The sequence below is a fragment of the Suricata suricatta genome, chromosome 10, assembly GCF_006229205.1.
Source record: "Suricata suricatta isolate VVHF042 chromosome 10, meerkat_22Aug2017_6uvM2_HiC, whole genome shotgun sequence".
Taxonomy (NCBI): Eukaryota; Metazoa; Chordata; class Mammalia; order Carnivora; family Herpestidae; genus Suricata; species Suricata suricatta.
Genome location: NC_043709.1, coordinates 77,208,011 through 77,222,824, shown reverse-complemented (window position 1 = coordinate 77,222,824; position 14,814 = coordinate 77,208,011). Strand labels below are relative to the sequence as shown.

Sequence of the window (14,814 nt, the reverse complement as noted above, 5' to 3'; positions counted from 1 at the left end):
TCAAACTCTTCCCCAAAATTGAAGAGGACGGAACACTCTAAAACTCATCTCTTGAGCTTAGAATTATACTGGTACCAAAGACAGATAAGGACATTACAAGAGAAGAAAACTATAGGTCAAGATCCTGATGAACGTAAGTGTAAAAATCCTCAACAAAATACTAGCAAACTGAATTCAACAGCATATTGAAAGACTCATACACCATGATCAAGTGGGATTTATTCCAGTGATACAAGAATAGTTCAACATACACAAATCAATGAATGTGATATACCACATTAATTGAATAAAGGTTTAAAAATCATATTACTATCTCAATAGTACAGAAAAAGTATTTGACAAAATGCAATATCCTTTCATACTAAAAACCTTCAACCAATTAGGTATAGATAGAATATATCTCAACAAAATAAAAGTCATATGTGACAAACTCACAGTTAGCCTCATACTCAATAGTGAAAGGTTGAAAGCTTTTCCTATAAGATCAGAAACAAAACAAGTGTCCCCACTTTCACCATTCCTATTCTATACAGTATTACAAGTCCTAGGCAGGGAACACAGGCAAGAAAAAGAGATAAAAGGAAGGAAAGAAGGACTAAATCAGGAAGGGAGAAGTAACAGGGTCTTTATTTGCAGATGATATGGTCTAAGAAAGACCTAAAGACTCCATCAAAAAACTGTTAGAACTAAAAACATACAAACAAACCTGTTAGCACTAATCAGCAAATATAGTAAAGTTTCAGGATACAAAGCAAACATATAGAAATTGTTGCGTCTCTACACAGTAATAACAAAACATATGAAAAAGAAATAAACATAACCAAAAAGGTGAAAGATGTCTACACTGAAGATTATAAGACATTGATGAAAGAAACTGATAAATACACAAATGGGAAACATATTTCCATGTTCATGATTGGAAGAATTAATATCGTGTCCATACTAAAGAAAGCCATCTATAGATTCAATGCAGTCCATTTCAAAATTCCAATGAAATTTTTCACAGAAATAGAAAAAAATAATCTTCAAATTCATATGGTCCACATAAGACCCTAAATAGCCAAAGCACTCCTACGAAAGAAAAAAGCCAGAGGCATCACACTTCCTGATTTCAAAAATATGTTATAAATTTCTAGTAGTCAACACAGTATGGTACTGGCATAAAAACTGATACATACACAAATCGGCTAGACTCATGAGCCCAGAAAAACCCTCAGATATCCAGCCAACTAATATTTTCCAAAGGAGCAAAGAATACCCATGGGGGAAAGGATAATTTCCTCAACAAATGATGTTGGGAAAACTGGACAGCCATAGGCAGAAGAATGGAATTGGATCCTATTTTACACCACTCACCAAAAAATAATTTGAAATGGATTAAAGATTTAAATATAAGGCTACAAATTGTAGAACCTCTAGAAAAAAACATAGGGGAAAAGGTCCTTGACATTGATCTTGGCAATACTTTTTAATTTTTGGGGGGGTATAAAAGCAAAAGCACAAGCAACAAAAGGATCAATTAAGTGGAACTACATAAAACTAAAATGCTTCTAAATACCAGAAGAAACAATCAACAAAAATAAAAAGGCAATCTATGATATGGGAAAAATATTTGCAAACCATAATCTGATAAAGGGTTAATATCCCAAATATATAAAGAACTCATACAAATTGATAACAGAAACCATGCAAACTAAAAAATGGGCAGAGCATCTGAACAGGCATTTTTCGAAAGAAGACATATAGAGGAGCAATAGGTACATGAAAATGACCAGCATCACTGATCATCAGGGAAATGCAAATCAAAACTGTAATGAGATATCACCTCACATTTGTTAGAACAGGTATCATCAAAAAGATAAGATAAAGGGGCTCCTGGGTGGCTCTGTAAGTTAAGAGTCTGACTTCGGCTCAGATCATGATCTCACGGTTTGTGAGTTTGAGCTCTGTGTCAGGCTCTGTGCTGACAGCGAGCCTGGAGCCTGCTTCAGATTCCATGTCTCTCTCTCTTTCTACCCCTCCCCTGTTTGTGCTCTGTCTCTGTCTCCCAAAAATAAATAAATGGGAAAAAATACAAGACAAAAATATTGGCAAGAATGTGAAGGAAAAGAACCCTTTTACACTGTTGGTAGGAATGTAAATTGGTACATTACTATGGAAAATAATATAAACATTACTCAAAAAATTAAAAATTAACTATGATATGATCCACTTCTGGGTATATATCCAAAGGAAAGGAAAACAGGTTATCAAAGAGGTATCTGCACTCCCACATTCATTGTAGTTTTATTCACTATAGCCAAGATATAAAAACAACCTATTTTTCTGTCAAAGAATGACTAGATAAAAAATATGGGATAGACATATATATATATATATATATAGCCTATAGAATATTATTCATCCATGAGAACAAAAGAAATACATTTGTGACATGTATGATCTTTGAGGACGTTATGCTAAGTGAAAAGTCAGACAGCAAAAGACAAATACTGTATGATATCACTTATATGTGAAATCTATAAAAGCTAAACTCAAAGAAACCAAGAGTAGAATGAGTGGTTACCAGGGGTAGAGGAGTAGGGAAAATGGGGAGATCTTGGTCAAAGGGTACAAACTTCCATTTATAAGATGAACAATTCCAGGGGTCTAATGTACAACATGGTGACTATGGTTAACGATACTGTATTATATATTTAAAAGTTGCTAAGAAAGTAGATTTTAAGTGTTCTCACCACAAGAAAGAAACAGTAATTATAAGAAGTAATGGAGGTTTTGACTAACTCTACTGTGGTAAGCATTTAACAATATACAATTGCATCAAATCATCACGTTGTACACCTGAAACTTATATAACGTTAGATGTCAATTATAGCTCAATAAAGCTGTAAGAAAAAGCCTTAAAACATAGGATTTGTATCTTAAGGAAGCCTCATTTTTAATCAACCCCTTTTTTTTTTTAAAAAGTTTCTTTATTTTGAGAGAGAGTGAGAGAGAGAGCAAGCACAAATGGGGGAGGGGGAAAAAGAGAAAGAGCACTGTCAGTGCAGAGCCTGATGAGGGTCTCAAACTCACAAACAATGGGATCAAGACATGAGCTGAGGTCAGCTGCTGAATTGACTGAGACACCCAGGCTTCCCTCCTTTTCTCTTTTTTTTGACACAAATGTACTTAGAATCAAACTAAATCCTTTGTCTCCTCATAAAATAAACTGAGCTGATGGCATATTTGTATAGCAGTTTATATTACATGAAGAATCTCACCGAAGAAATCATAAAGTGGGAATAGGGAGATAGATTCCCTAGCCTATAATGTAGAGCAATTAACATTTTCTCTGGGCCTAATTTTTTCCCTTGGGAAACAAGGTTATATACACTGACGATTCCCTTCCAGTTTGAAATGGTCTGATGTGTCAAGCCAGATTTTTTTTCTTTAAATCACTTATTCATTCAGTACCAATACATATTAAATATAGAATTTTTCAGGCAATTACAAACATTCCAGAGCCTAATTTATCTTTTATTGCCCATAACTATCACAGGGCCTAGCACATGATAAATATTCAATCAGCAAATATTATCTATTTATTTTAAAAAAATATTCAGTTTTGCCTATTGTGAGCTAGGCATTCAGAGCAAGTGAGAGTGTCAACAAATTAGACAGTGCTAACAGCTTTAAAGAAAATGTTCAGAACAGTAAAGGCAGGCATTTTTGTGTGCTCACACACACGTACATGTGTATCTAGTTTCAATAACATTTGCATAGATACATGAAAGATGAGAAGGAACTGGATTTTCAAAAACCAGGAAGAAGAGCATTTTATGCAGAATTGATATATAGGCTAAGCCCTCAAGTTAGGCAAGTTGTGTGGTCAATAAGTAACCAGTGTGGCTGAAATATGTCAGCAAGACAAGTATGAAATAGATTGGAAAAGTCAGCAGGAACAGGACATACATCAGTGTGTGAGGACAGAGATCACGATGTAGGTCAAAGAATTTGAAATTTTAGAAACTATCTAAGATAATGCTGTGAGCAAAGAATCACAGGATTCTACACTGCATCTCTGAACTCTGTGTCTCTGCATTCCAACATTCTAGTTCACCTTCCTGGATGAGAAATCACATTAGTGGGTCCATTACCTCTGAGCACACACAGGAGGGTAAAAATCAGCTATCTGATAGAAATGCTAGAGTCCACTTTACCAATGGTTCTGAAGTCATCTTGCTAATAATTTAGTATTCTTAACTAGCCCCACTCATTAGCTGGAATCTCAACTTCTCTATTTTGTTCCCCTTGTATTGGCAGCAAATTCAGTCATGATGCAAAAGTGACAGCTTGATGTAGCTGAAATAAATGTCCACTGAGATCACAATATTTGGGTCACCTCTGACATGGACCTAATTCCCTCCCTGGTTTGCCTTTGCTCTCTTGATACAGAGTAAGGTGTTTCCTTACTGTCAGATACTATCAAACATGACAGAGACAAAGGAACCATTTGTGACTTTCCTTCATTCAAAGCACGGAGGAAAACCATCCTCCAAAGGGGAAGAATAAACACATTCGTTCAGAGTACTTTCCTATTTGAGTTTTATAACATGCCATTCATAATTCACACAAGGCAGATGTGTGAGTGTCCTTCCCATATTCCTCAAGTTTTCCATCCTGGCCCTGTGCCTGAGGGTTCTTCCCCTCCATGGCATCCATGAGGCAGGCTGGAAGTGTGGAAAGTGCTGAGGAATTAACAGACTCCTCCCCCAGCAGCCCTGGAACTACAACTCTGGGCAAGGCGGGCCCTCCCACCCGACCTGGCTCCTATGGGACTGGATGGGACCGCATGCACGTGCTGCGTGTATTTTGCACTGCCTCAGGATCAAGCTCAGTCCCAATACTGCAGGAGCTGACTTAATAGCACATCTTCCATTTCCTGCCTTCCCTTCCCTATACCTCCCTCCTGACTTTCTGACCAGTGATAGCTGCACTTCCTAAACAGACCATTGTACCTGAATCCTCGTCTCAGGGTCCACCTCCGGGGAATGTGAATTAAAATTCAGAAAACAAAATCAGAGTAGCGCGGGACACCACAAAAGGGTCTAACTACCATAAGTTGATACTCAGTGTTAAGAGGGGACTTCCTTCCTTCTCCCCTCACATTCTCACATGGAATGACTTCCACTTATTTTAACACCCAGTTTTCTCCCATTGTTCACGTTTTTTGATTAAGGGGAAAGACCATCAAAAAGCAGCACAGATTAGAGATTCATCCTTTCTTCTCTCTGTACTCTAGACCAGTATGAAATGACAGATCCGGAGAAGTAGATCTGCCCTTGAAGACCCCAACTTTCCCATCAGTGGTTTGCCTCAAATCCAGACTGAATACTGAAGGCTACAAACTATTAAAAATCCTTTTTGGTGTATAACTAAAGTCGCATTCCTCAGTTGGCTTCATGGAAATTAAAGCTGGTGTTTTGCAATCAATTTGTCCACATTCCATCTTCCTTTTAGCTGATTTGAACTTCCCGATAGCATGCTTGTGCAAATGATGTGTGAATGTATTTGCACTGCTCCTACCTCTAAATATCACTGAAATTAAACTATTGTTTTGTGATTTGTTTTCCACTGCATATGAATAACATTTTTTCAAAGTTTCTCATTTTCTTCATGATTATATTATTTTAATCTGTGGTAGAAAATTAAGATTGAGTACCTAGGAGATTAATATTAATTTCAAACAGTAAAAACCTGGGTGGCTCAGTTGGTTAAGCATCCAACTTTGGCTCAGATCATGATCTCAGGGTTCATAAGTTTGATCCCTGCATCAGGCTCTGTGCTGACAGCATGTGGAGGCCACTTTGGATCCTTTGTCACCCCTCCTCCCACCCCTCTTCCATGCATGCTCTCCCTCTCTCAAAAATAAAAACATTTTAAAAAAGATTTAAAAAATAAAATAAGTTTAAAAAACAATGAACACCTTAGGTCATAAGCAGGATACACTGACTTAAAATCCTTCTCTGCTTGTTCCTCTTTTCCCAAAGCCTTACATCTCTCTGAACACATCTTCCTTCCCGTGAGCCGGTTAGCAGTGCTGTGTTCTCATGGCCTCCATGGTCCCCACCTGCTCTCTGGCTCTAGGCTGCTTCTGAGGCTGCTTCTGCCCTCTCTCTGTCTCAGCACATTTGGAGTAAGGAACTCACTCTCCACGTTGTCCTACCGGCCTTCCTGGAAGGGTGTGGTGTGAGGCTAGCAGGTGCAGGCTGTGATGGTCACCTGCGGTTCTGAGCATGTCTCCTCCCATCTAAGGAGAATCTGTAGCAGAGGACTCTGCATCTTCCTCTGCAAAATCAGAGTCCTCTCACCTGACAGAAACCCTTCCCTCTGGAGGTTGCAAAGCCCGCACGGATCATCTTCTCTGTGACCCCTCCGGGGTGAGAGCAGTAAGCGTCTTGCAGACCTCTCTTTCTAACACAAGCACCGGAATCTGCTGTAAGTGTCTTGCTAGGCCGCCATCTGCTTAAGAAACAGATTCAGAAAGACAACTTCATAAGGAAGTAAACAACACATTATGTTAAGAAAAGACATATTTAAGTTCAGACATCCTCTGCAGTAATATAATTGCAATCACTCAGTTTGGCCTGAGCTGATGTTAATAAAAAATGTCAGGGGCGCCTGGGTGGCTCAGTCTGTTAAGCGTCTGACTTCAGCTCAGGTCATGATCTCACGGTCCGTGGGTTCGAGCCCCGCGTCAGGCTCTGTGCTGACAGCTCAGAGCCTGGAGCCTGCTCCGGATTCTGTGTCTCCCTCTCCCTCTGCCCCTCCCCCACTCACTCTCTGTCTCTCTCTCTCAAAATAAAATAAAGACATAAAAAATTTTTTTAAAAATTAAAAATGTCAGTGTCTCACGTAGGACTTCATTTCCCAAATGTGGCATCTTGGTAAAGGAATACATTATCAAAAGAACAAAATCAGAAACACTTTTTTCCTACCTTATTTTTTATTTAAAGTGTAGTGCTTCAAATATTATTACACAAAAATTCAGAAAGAAAAATTCAGCAAGATATGAATTGGTGTTATATAGGATATATATAATTATATATTCTTAAATGGTATATTTATAGGTAAAAATACATTATAAATGTGACAACATGTTTATATGACTTCCTAATATAAACCAAAATCATATTCCCTTTTTCTTTATTGTCACTGAGACTAATCTCAACTCCAATTTATTTTTTTTTAATAGTTTATTGTCAAATTGATTTCCATATAACACCCAGTGCTCTTCCCCACAAGTGGCCTCCTCCATTACCACCACTCTCCTTCCCCTCTCCCCGTCTCCCTTCAGCCTTTGGTTAGTTTTCAGTATTCAATAGTCTCTCATGATTTGCGTCCCTCTCTCTCCCCAACTCTCTTCCCCCCTTCCCTTCCCCCTGGTCCTCCATTAGGTTTCTCCTGGTCTCCTGTTAGACCTATGAGCGCAAACATGGCATCTGTCCTTCTCCACCTAACTTATTTCACTTAGCATGGCACCCAAGAGGTCTATCACGTTACTACAAATGGCCAGATTTCATTTTTTCTCATTGCCATGTAGTATTCCATTGTATATATATATACCACATCTTGATCCATTCACCAGGTGATGGACATTTAGGCTCTTTCCATGATTTGGCTATTTCTCACCTCCAAGGACTAAAACTGGTGGCGCCTGGGTGGCTCAGTTGTTTAAGCATACAACTTTGGCTCAGGTCATGATCTGATGGTTTGCGGATTTGAGTCTCGTGTTGGGCTCTGTGCTGACAGCATGGAGCCTAGAGCCTGCTTTGGATTCTGTGCGTGTCTTTCTCTCTCTGTCCCACCCCTGCTCATGCTCTGTGTCTCTATCTCTCAAAAATAAATAAATGTTAAAAAAGATTTTTTACAAAGGACTAAAAATGAAGGCTATAAGGCTAACAATGAACACTACAACACTTCTCATAACTGACCATCAGGCGGGACTGTGTTAACATTGTGAGGTGGGTTATTTACATATATGATCATACTGACATCATACATGGTAAAAAAAAAAACAAAAACCAGTTTTGAAAATTTGATCTCACAGCACATGTGGGATAAAACTCACACTTAAGCTCAAGTCGGACTCTAAAGTTTGTGTTTTTTAATGTATCAATCTAATACATAAATAAATGTAACATATTTAAAATTGTCTTTTTAGGGACCATCCCTACCACTGGTCTTGACTATGTTTTAAATGTCTTTACTATGTCTCGGATTGAAAGAATAAATTTGCCTTTCCCAAGACTGTAGCCGCTCTCAGTTGTCTGGTGGTCTTGGAGGTGGTGACGGCTGACAGTGTCAGAGAACAGGCACATTTATTCAAGGGCGTGGAACCAATCAGTCAAAAAAATTTTTTTTGCTGAGCGTTTATACTCTTTGCTAGGTCAACTTGCAGCCCTGGGGGAGAGTGCTGAATTAGGGACCTGGCACCATGAGGCTTCTGCTCTAATGGATGAGATGTGGAGAATGACTTCATATGCTAATGTCAGGCCGTGTGTGATGAAATGATAAAACCAGGTCAGTGCAGAAAGTGACAGGGGGGCAGTCCTGTGACAGCGAAGTGATCTGAGGAGGGAGTGCCATTCTGAGCTGTGAGCAGAACGATGAGGAGGCAGCTGGAGAAGACTGGACAAGAGTGTTCAAGCTTCAGAAAGCAGAACAGGTCTTGTGTTGAAGAGGCAGAAAGAAGGCCACAATGCCTGAAGTGACACAGGGAGGATAGGAAGTTGGAGAGGTAAGTGGAGGCCAAAACACAGTTTTCAAGTCAGGTTAGCAGTTCAGACCTTATTTGAAATGTTAAAAAAAAAAAAAAAAAAAGCACAATTCAAAGAGTATCAGCTGAACCATACTGATTTTAAATCCTAGCTTTGATATGTATTAGTTATGGGATTTTAGCAAGTGACTGAAATCTTGAGCTATAATATCCTCATTTACAACATGGGGAGGATAAAACCTCCCCATCTGGTGGTTGGGCAGGTTTGAGAAAAACGCAGTTTGGCAACAGGTGGCACAGTAAGCTAGCTCGCGAACAAGCAGATTCCAAACAAATGACACATAAACAGAAGGAAAAAGAAAAAGAAAATGATCTACAACAGTGAAAAAAGGCAAAACGCGAGCATCAACCCGTTCAGATCTGTGGGTATTTTGCTATGCCTTTACGAACTCTACGATCTAGCCCAGCGGTCAGCAAACCACAGCCAGTGGACCAACTCTCTGCCTGCCCCACCCCCAGCCCTCCTTGTAATGACCTGTACACTTTGAAATGGTTTTAAAAGATTCCAAGAGTAATATTTCATAACACATGAATATTATATGAAATTTAAATGTCATAAATAAACTCCTACTGGAACACAACTGCATCCGTTCAATTACACGTGTGTGTCTACTGCTGCTTTGCGCTACAAGGGCAGAGCTAGATAACTGTGACATGGAACACATGGCTTGCAAAGACCAAAAGACTTATTATTTGGCTCTTTACAGATCCACTCTACCTATAATTAGTTACCCTGAAGGAATATAAGACCGTTCATTCTCTAATCACCTATGACTAAACAAAACATGGGTTCTATCTTTCAGAAGGAAGAAAGGCTAAAGCAGACATTGCTGGATATCATTTCCATGCCAAGTTTTCAAAATTAACAACTGGGAATAATATTCATGCAAGAGTAAAATGTTTACCTTCACTAAAGCTTCCCCATCCAGTCACAGCACAGATCTTGGAGGAGAAGAGTGGTTCCGTGCTTTGTGGGAGACACACTGGCCTCACTATGGAGTTGAACACCAGAGGAGAGCTCAGCTGTATTAGGGCGATGTCAGAGTCAGAGCTCTGTCTATCAAATTCTTCGTGCACCACAGTGTGCTTTGCCCTTCTCACCTGCATCAGTGGCAAGCAAGAGAATTACAAGATGAAGTCCATGAGTCAAACTACTTCCTCGCATAGTAGTTCAAAATAAACCATCAATCTCTACATTTCTATGCATCAGCAATGAAGGTGGCTCTGTACTGAATTGAAAAGGGCAATCTCTGTTTATAATCTGCAGGAGGCCATGAACTGCTTTCTGAGGACTGGCAGTCCTAGAGAAAGCAGGCTATGTGGACTTGTGAACACAGGCTTGAATTTGCACTTCCAGACCTGCCCCCACTTAATCTCTGATGAAATTGTGAGCTCAGATTGTATTTATTTTTTTATTAAAAAATTTTTTTTGATGTTTATTTATTTTTGATGGAGAGAGAGAGAGACAGAGTGTGAGCATGGGAAGGGCAGAGAGAAAGAGAGACACAGAACCAGAAGCAGGCTGCTGACAGCTCAGAGCCTACACGAGGCTTGAACTCACAAACCATGAGATCATGACCTGAGCTGAAGTCAGATGCTTAACCAACTGAGCCATCTAGGTGCCCCACACATTGTATCTTTAAACGTTGATATATCTAGTAAGTGTATAGGGACACTAGGGGATGGATACCTAATCACATATTTTAGCTAAAGGTATTCCCCAGCATGTGATAACGCTTAGGATACAGGCAGAATGACCCTTCAAAACATTTCTCACCTGCTCAGTTGGTTCCTTCAGGGTTCTGTCATGGTCTCCAGCAACAATGGTCCAGAAGAGTGGATTATTTTTCCTGGACAAAGAATAAGAAAAGTTTGACATAAAAAGACATTATTTTACCATTTGGTCTAAGCCCATGTGGTCTACCAATATGTACTGTGTTTAGCTCAGTCAGATGCCACTATTCCTCTGTCTGTGTGACACCTGTGTGTGTGATCTCCTGCCTGGGAACGTACATGATACCTCCTCATCTACCTGTAGAGTTCTTAGTAATGTATCCTGCCCCTTTCTTTTGGCCATAAAATGACCCTGGAGCCCCTACCAACTATCACCAAAGGCTATTTTTAAGTTGAAAAGTTGAAAAGAAAAACTACAGCTTACTTTCATTTCACAGTGATGTTAAGAATACCTCAAAAACAAACAAATCTACATACATAATGAGATAGCTTCTGGCCCATGTTTTACTGTTAAAAGTAGACAATATTGGAGGAGCCAAGATGGCGGAGAGGAAGGGAGCTCTGTAAATTTCGTCTGTCCCATCTATCGAACTGAGAAGGACACTACTCTCATCTGCAAGAGCGGAAGGAGAAAATACAGACTCCAGAAAGAAGACAACCTTAAAGATGCCTGAGTGAGTGAGTGCAAACTGGGGAGATTGGAAAACGGGCCAGCCCGAGAAGGGTAGGGGAGGTGGGAGCCCCAGACCAACACGGGGCAAGCGTGCAGAGCCCCTGAGAGACAAAGGTAGGAGAAAGAGAAACTGAACACACTCCTAGTACTGTCTCTGGGGAAGAGATAAAGAATGTTTAACCGCGCTCGGAGAGAGAAAGTCTCATTACATATCAAACTGCTGGGTAGCCCAAATCCCAAACCTAGGTAGCACAAGGGAAAGAACAGCTTCCACCCCTGCGCCATCCCAGCGGAGTGTCAGCGGCCACAGCAGCGGCGCCAGGGGTACTCACTTTGACCTCGGCTGCAGGAGTGGGAGCACACACCTCATCCACGGCGTATCTTGCCTCCAGCATTGGCTGCGCGCAAATCCAGAATCTCAGGTGCCAACAGGGAAACAATAGCCCCCACCCCTACCCAATCCCAGCAAAGAATTGGCGGTGGTGGAGTCCGGGCCGCATGCTTCGGCTGCAGGAGAGCACAGCTCATTTCTGGCAGCACCCTGTGCCTCTGGCAGCAGCAGGGCAAATCCCAGCCAGCGCCAAGAGAAACTGATCCCTCCTCCAACTGAGATCTCCATCCCGGCTGGGGGCTGTGAGTCCACAGAGGTGTCTGTGAGGGCTTGCACTTCACCTTCTGCTGTGCACCTCGCCTCAGGCACCACACCTCGCCTCAGGCTGTGGCAGCGCAAATCCTGGCCTGAGCAAAGAGAAAGTGATCCCTACCCCTATGCAATCACTATCCTGGCTGGGGGCGGGAGTCAGTGGCAGTCTGTGAGGGCGTGAACTTCACCTCCAGCAGCAGCAGCATAAATCCCCGCCAGCACCTAGAGAAACTGCTCCCTCCCCCTAAGAAGCCAGCCACCAAGGCAAGTACATCTCATCTGTGGTAGCACAAAAGTGCATGGACTAGGACTCTGAACTGAGGCAGGCCTGGAAAATACAACTTGACTCAGCTGCAGCACAAGAGGATTGGACTCATTAAAGTGGCCTGCAGTGCTTAGTTCCAGCAGAGCTTGGGGTGCTGCCATTCTACTATCTGCAGCCACCAAGGCGGAACCTCTGAGAACATCCCCGAGACCTATTACACCAAACCACACCTATCCACAAAGAGGAGCTGCTGCTTTTTTTTACTTCTTTTTTTTTGTACTTATTATTATTACTTAAATTTTTTACTTAAAAATTTTTTTAATTTTTACTCCTCATTTTCCTTTCTCTTTCTCCCACTTTTTCTTTCTTGCAATCGAGATATATTCTCCTGTAAATCATCCTTATCTCTCCCCTCAAATGGTCATATACTTTTAGATTATCCATTGTGCTTTGTTGTCTCTGACCCCCTTTATTTTTTTCTTCTTTTCTTTTCATCTCTTTCCTCTCCATTTTCCTTCTTTCCTTTCCCCCTTTTAATTTGTTTGTTTGATTTGTCTGTGCATTTGTGTGCTTCTGTTCCCTCTGTGTTTGTCTGTATGTCTTCCTTTTTAGGGCTACCCCCAAGAAACAAGCCAAAGTATGCATGACAGCGAGTCCCAAATATCGCTGAGTAGGGAAATAAAATATTCAAAGGCACAACAAGAGAAACTGAGAGACACCATTAAAAGAATATTTTCTGAAACAACAGGCCCTGGACAGTCAATAAGCCTCCTTTAACAGAGCAATATTAACAAGTGCACAGTGCACAACAAGCTTTCTAAAGGCGACAAGAGACAGAAAACTAGCCAAAATGACAAAATGAAGGAACTCTCCCCTGAAGAACCTCCAGGAAGAAGTCACAGCCACAGAACTGCTCAAGGAAGATCTAGACAACATACCAGATCCAGAATTTTAAAAACTTGTCATAAAATTAATCGCTGGGGTTGGAAAAAAGCATCAAAGAAGCAACTGAGACAAAGACTAGGAACTTTGAAAATAGGTGCAATGAGTTTTAAAAAAAGGCTATAAATGAGGTGAATATTAAAATGGAGGCAACCACCTCAAGGATTGAAGAGGCAGAGAGAAGAATAGGTGAATTAGAAGATATAGTTATAGCAAAAGAGGAAGCTGGAAAAAGGAGAAAGAAACTGATCCAGGAGCAGGAAAGGAGAATTCAAGACCTAAAGGATACAATCAAATGGAACAACATCCGTATCATAGGAATTCCGGAAGAGGAAGACCAAGAGAAAGGTCCTGAAGGGATACTAGACCAAATTATACCTGAGAATTTCCCAAATCTGGGGAAGAAATAGACATTCAAATTCAAGAGGCACAAAGCACCCTCTTAAGACGTAATTTGAATCGGCCTTTGGCATAATGTATCATAGTGAAACTGGCAAAATGTAAAGAAAAAAGAGAGGGGTGCCTGGGTGGCTCAGTCGGTTAAGCCTCCAAATTCGGCTCAGGTCAGATCTCACGTTCGTGGGTTTGAGCCCCGCGTCAGGCTCTGTGCTGACAGCTAGCTCAGAGCCTGGAGCCTGCTTCTGGTTCTGTATCTCCTTCTCTCTCTGTCCCTCCCTCTCTCATGCTCTGTCTCTCTCTGTATCAAAAATAAATAAAACATTAAAAAAATTTAAAAAAAAGAGAGAATTTTGAAAGCAGCTAGGGAGAAAAGGGCCCTCATGTACAAAGGGAAACCTATCAGAGTGCTGGAGACCTATCTAATGAAACTTGGCAGGCCAGGAAGGAATGGCAGGAAATCTTCAATGTGATAAACAGAAAAAACATGCATCCAAGAATCCTTTATCCAGAAACCCTGTCATTCAAAGTAGAAGGAGAGATAAAGGTGTTCCCAAATAAACAAAAATTGAGAGAATTCATGACCACCAAACCAGCCCAACAAGAAATCCTAAGAGGGACTCTATGAGGGTAATGTTGCAAAGAATACAAGGTGACAGAGACACCACTATAAACATGAATTCTAGGGAGAACACAATGACTCTAAACACACATTTCTCAAAAATAACACTGAATGTAAATAGACTGAAAGGTCCAACCAAACAACACAGGGTAGCAGATGGATAAGAAAACAAAATCCATCTATTTGCTGTCTATAAGAGACTCATTTTCGAGCGGAAGATACCTTCAGGTTGAAAGGAAAGGGATGGAGAACTATCTATCATGTGACTGGAAGCCAAAAGAAAGCTGGAGTAGCCATACTTATATCAGACAAACTGGACTTTAAAGTAAAGGCAGTAACAAGAGATGAAGAAGGACATTATATAATAATTACAGGGTCTCTCCATCAGGAGGAGCTAACAATTATAAATATCTATGCGCCAATTTGGGAGCGCCCAAATACATAAAACAATTAATCACAGACAGAAACCATCTTATTGATAAGAATGTGCTAATTGCAGGGGACTTTGATACTCCACTGACAGCAATGGATAGATCAACCAGACAGAAAATCACTAAAGAAGCAATGGACCTGAATGACACATTGGAACAGATGGAATTGATATATATATTTAGAACTCTGCATACTGAAGTTAGGAAATTTACCTTCTTTTCAAGTCTGCATGGCACATTCTCCAAGATAGATCACATACTGGGGCATAAAGCAGCCCTCCATAAGT

The 14,814-nt window shown here is 40.6% G+C and overlaps 1 protein-coding gene across 1 annotated transcript in view; it reads right to left on the bottom strand.

Annotated features, from left to right (window-relative positions):
• The window catches only part of OVCH1 (ovochymase 1), a 65,258-nt gene that overhangs the window by 18,987 nt on the left and 31,457 nt on the right, over positions 1–14,814 (bottom strand). The window contains 4 exon segments of the mRNA XM_029955519.1: positions 6,354–6,439; positions 6,442–6,504; positions 9,727–9,922; positions 10,599–10,671. Of these exon segments, the coding sequence (XP_029811379.1) occupies positions 6,354–6,439; positions 6,442–6,504; positions 9,727–9,922; positions 10,599–10,671 (418 nt within the window).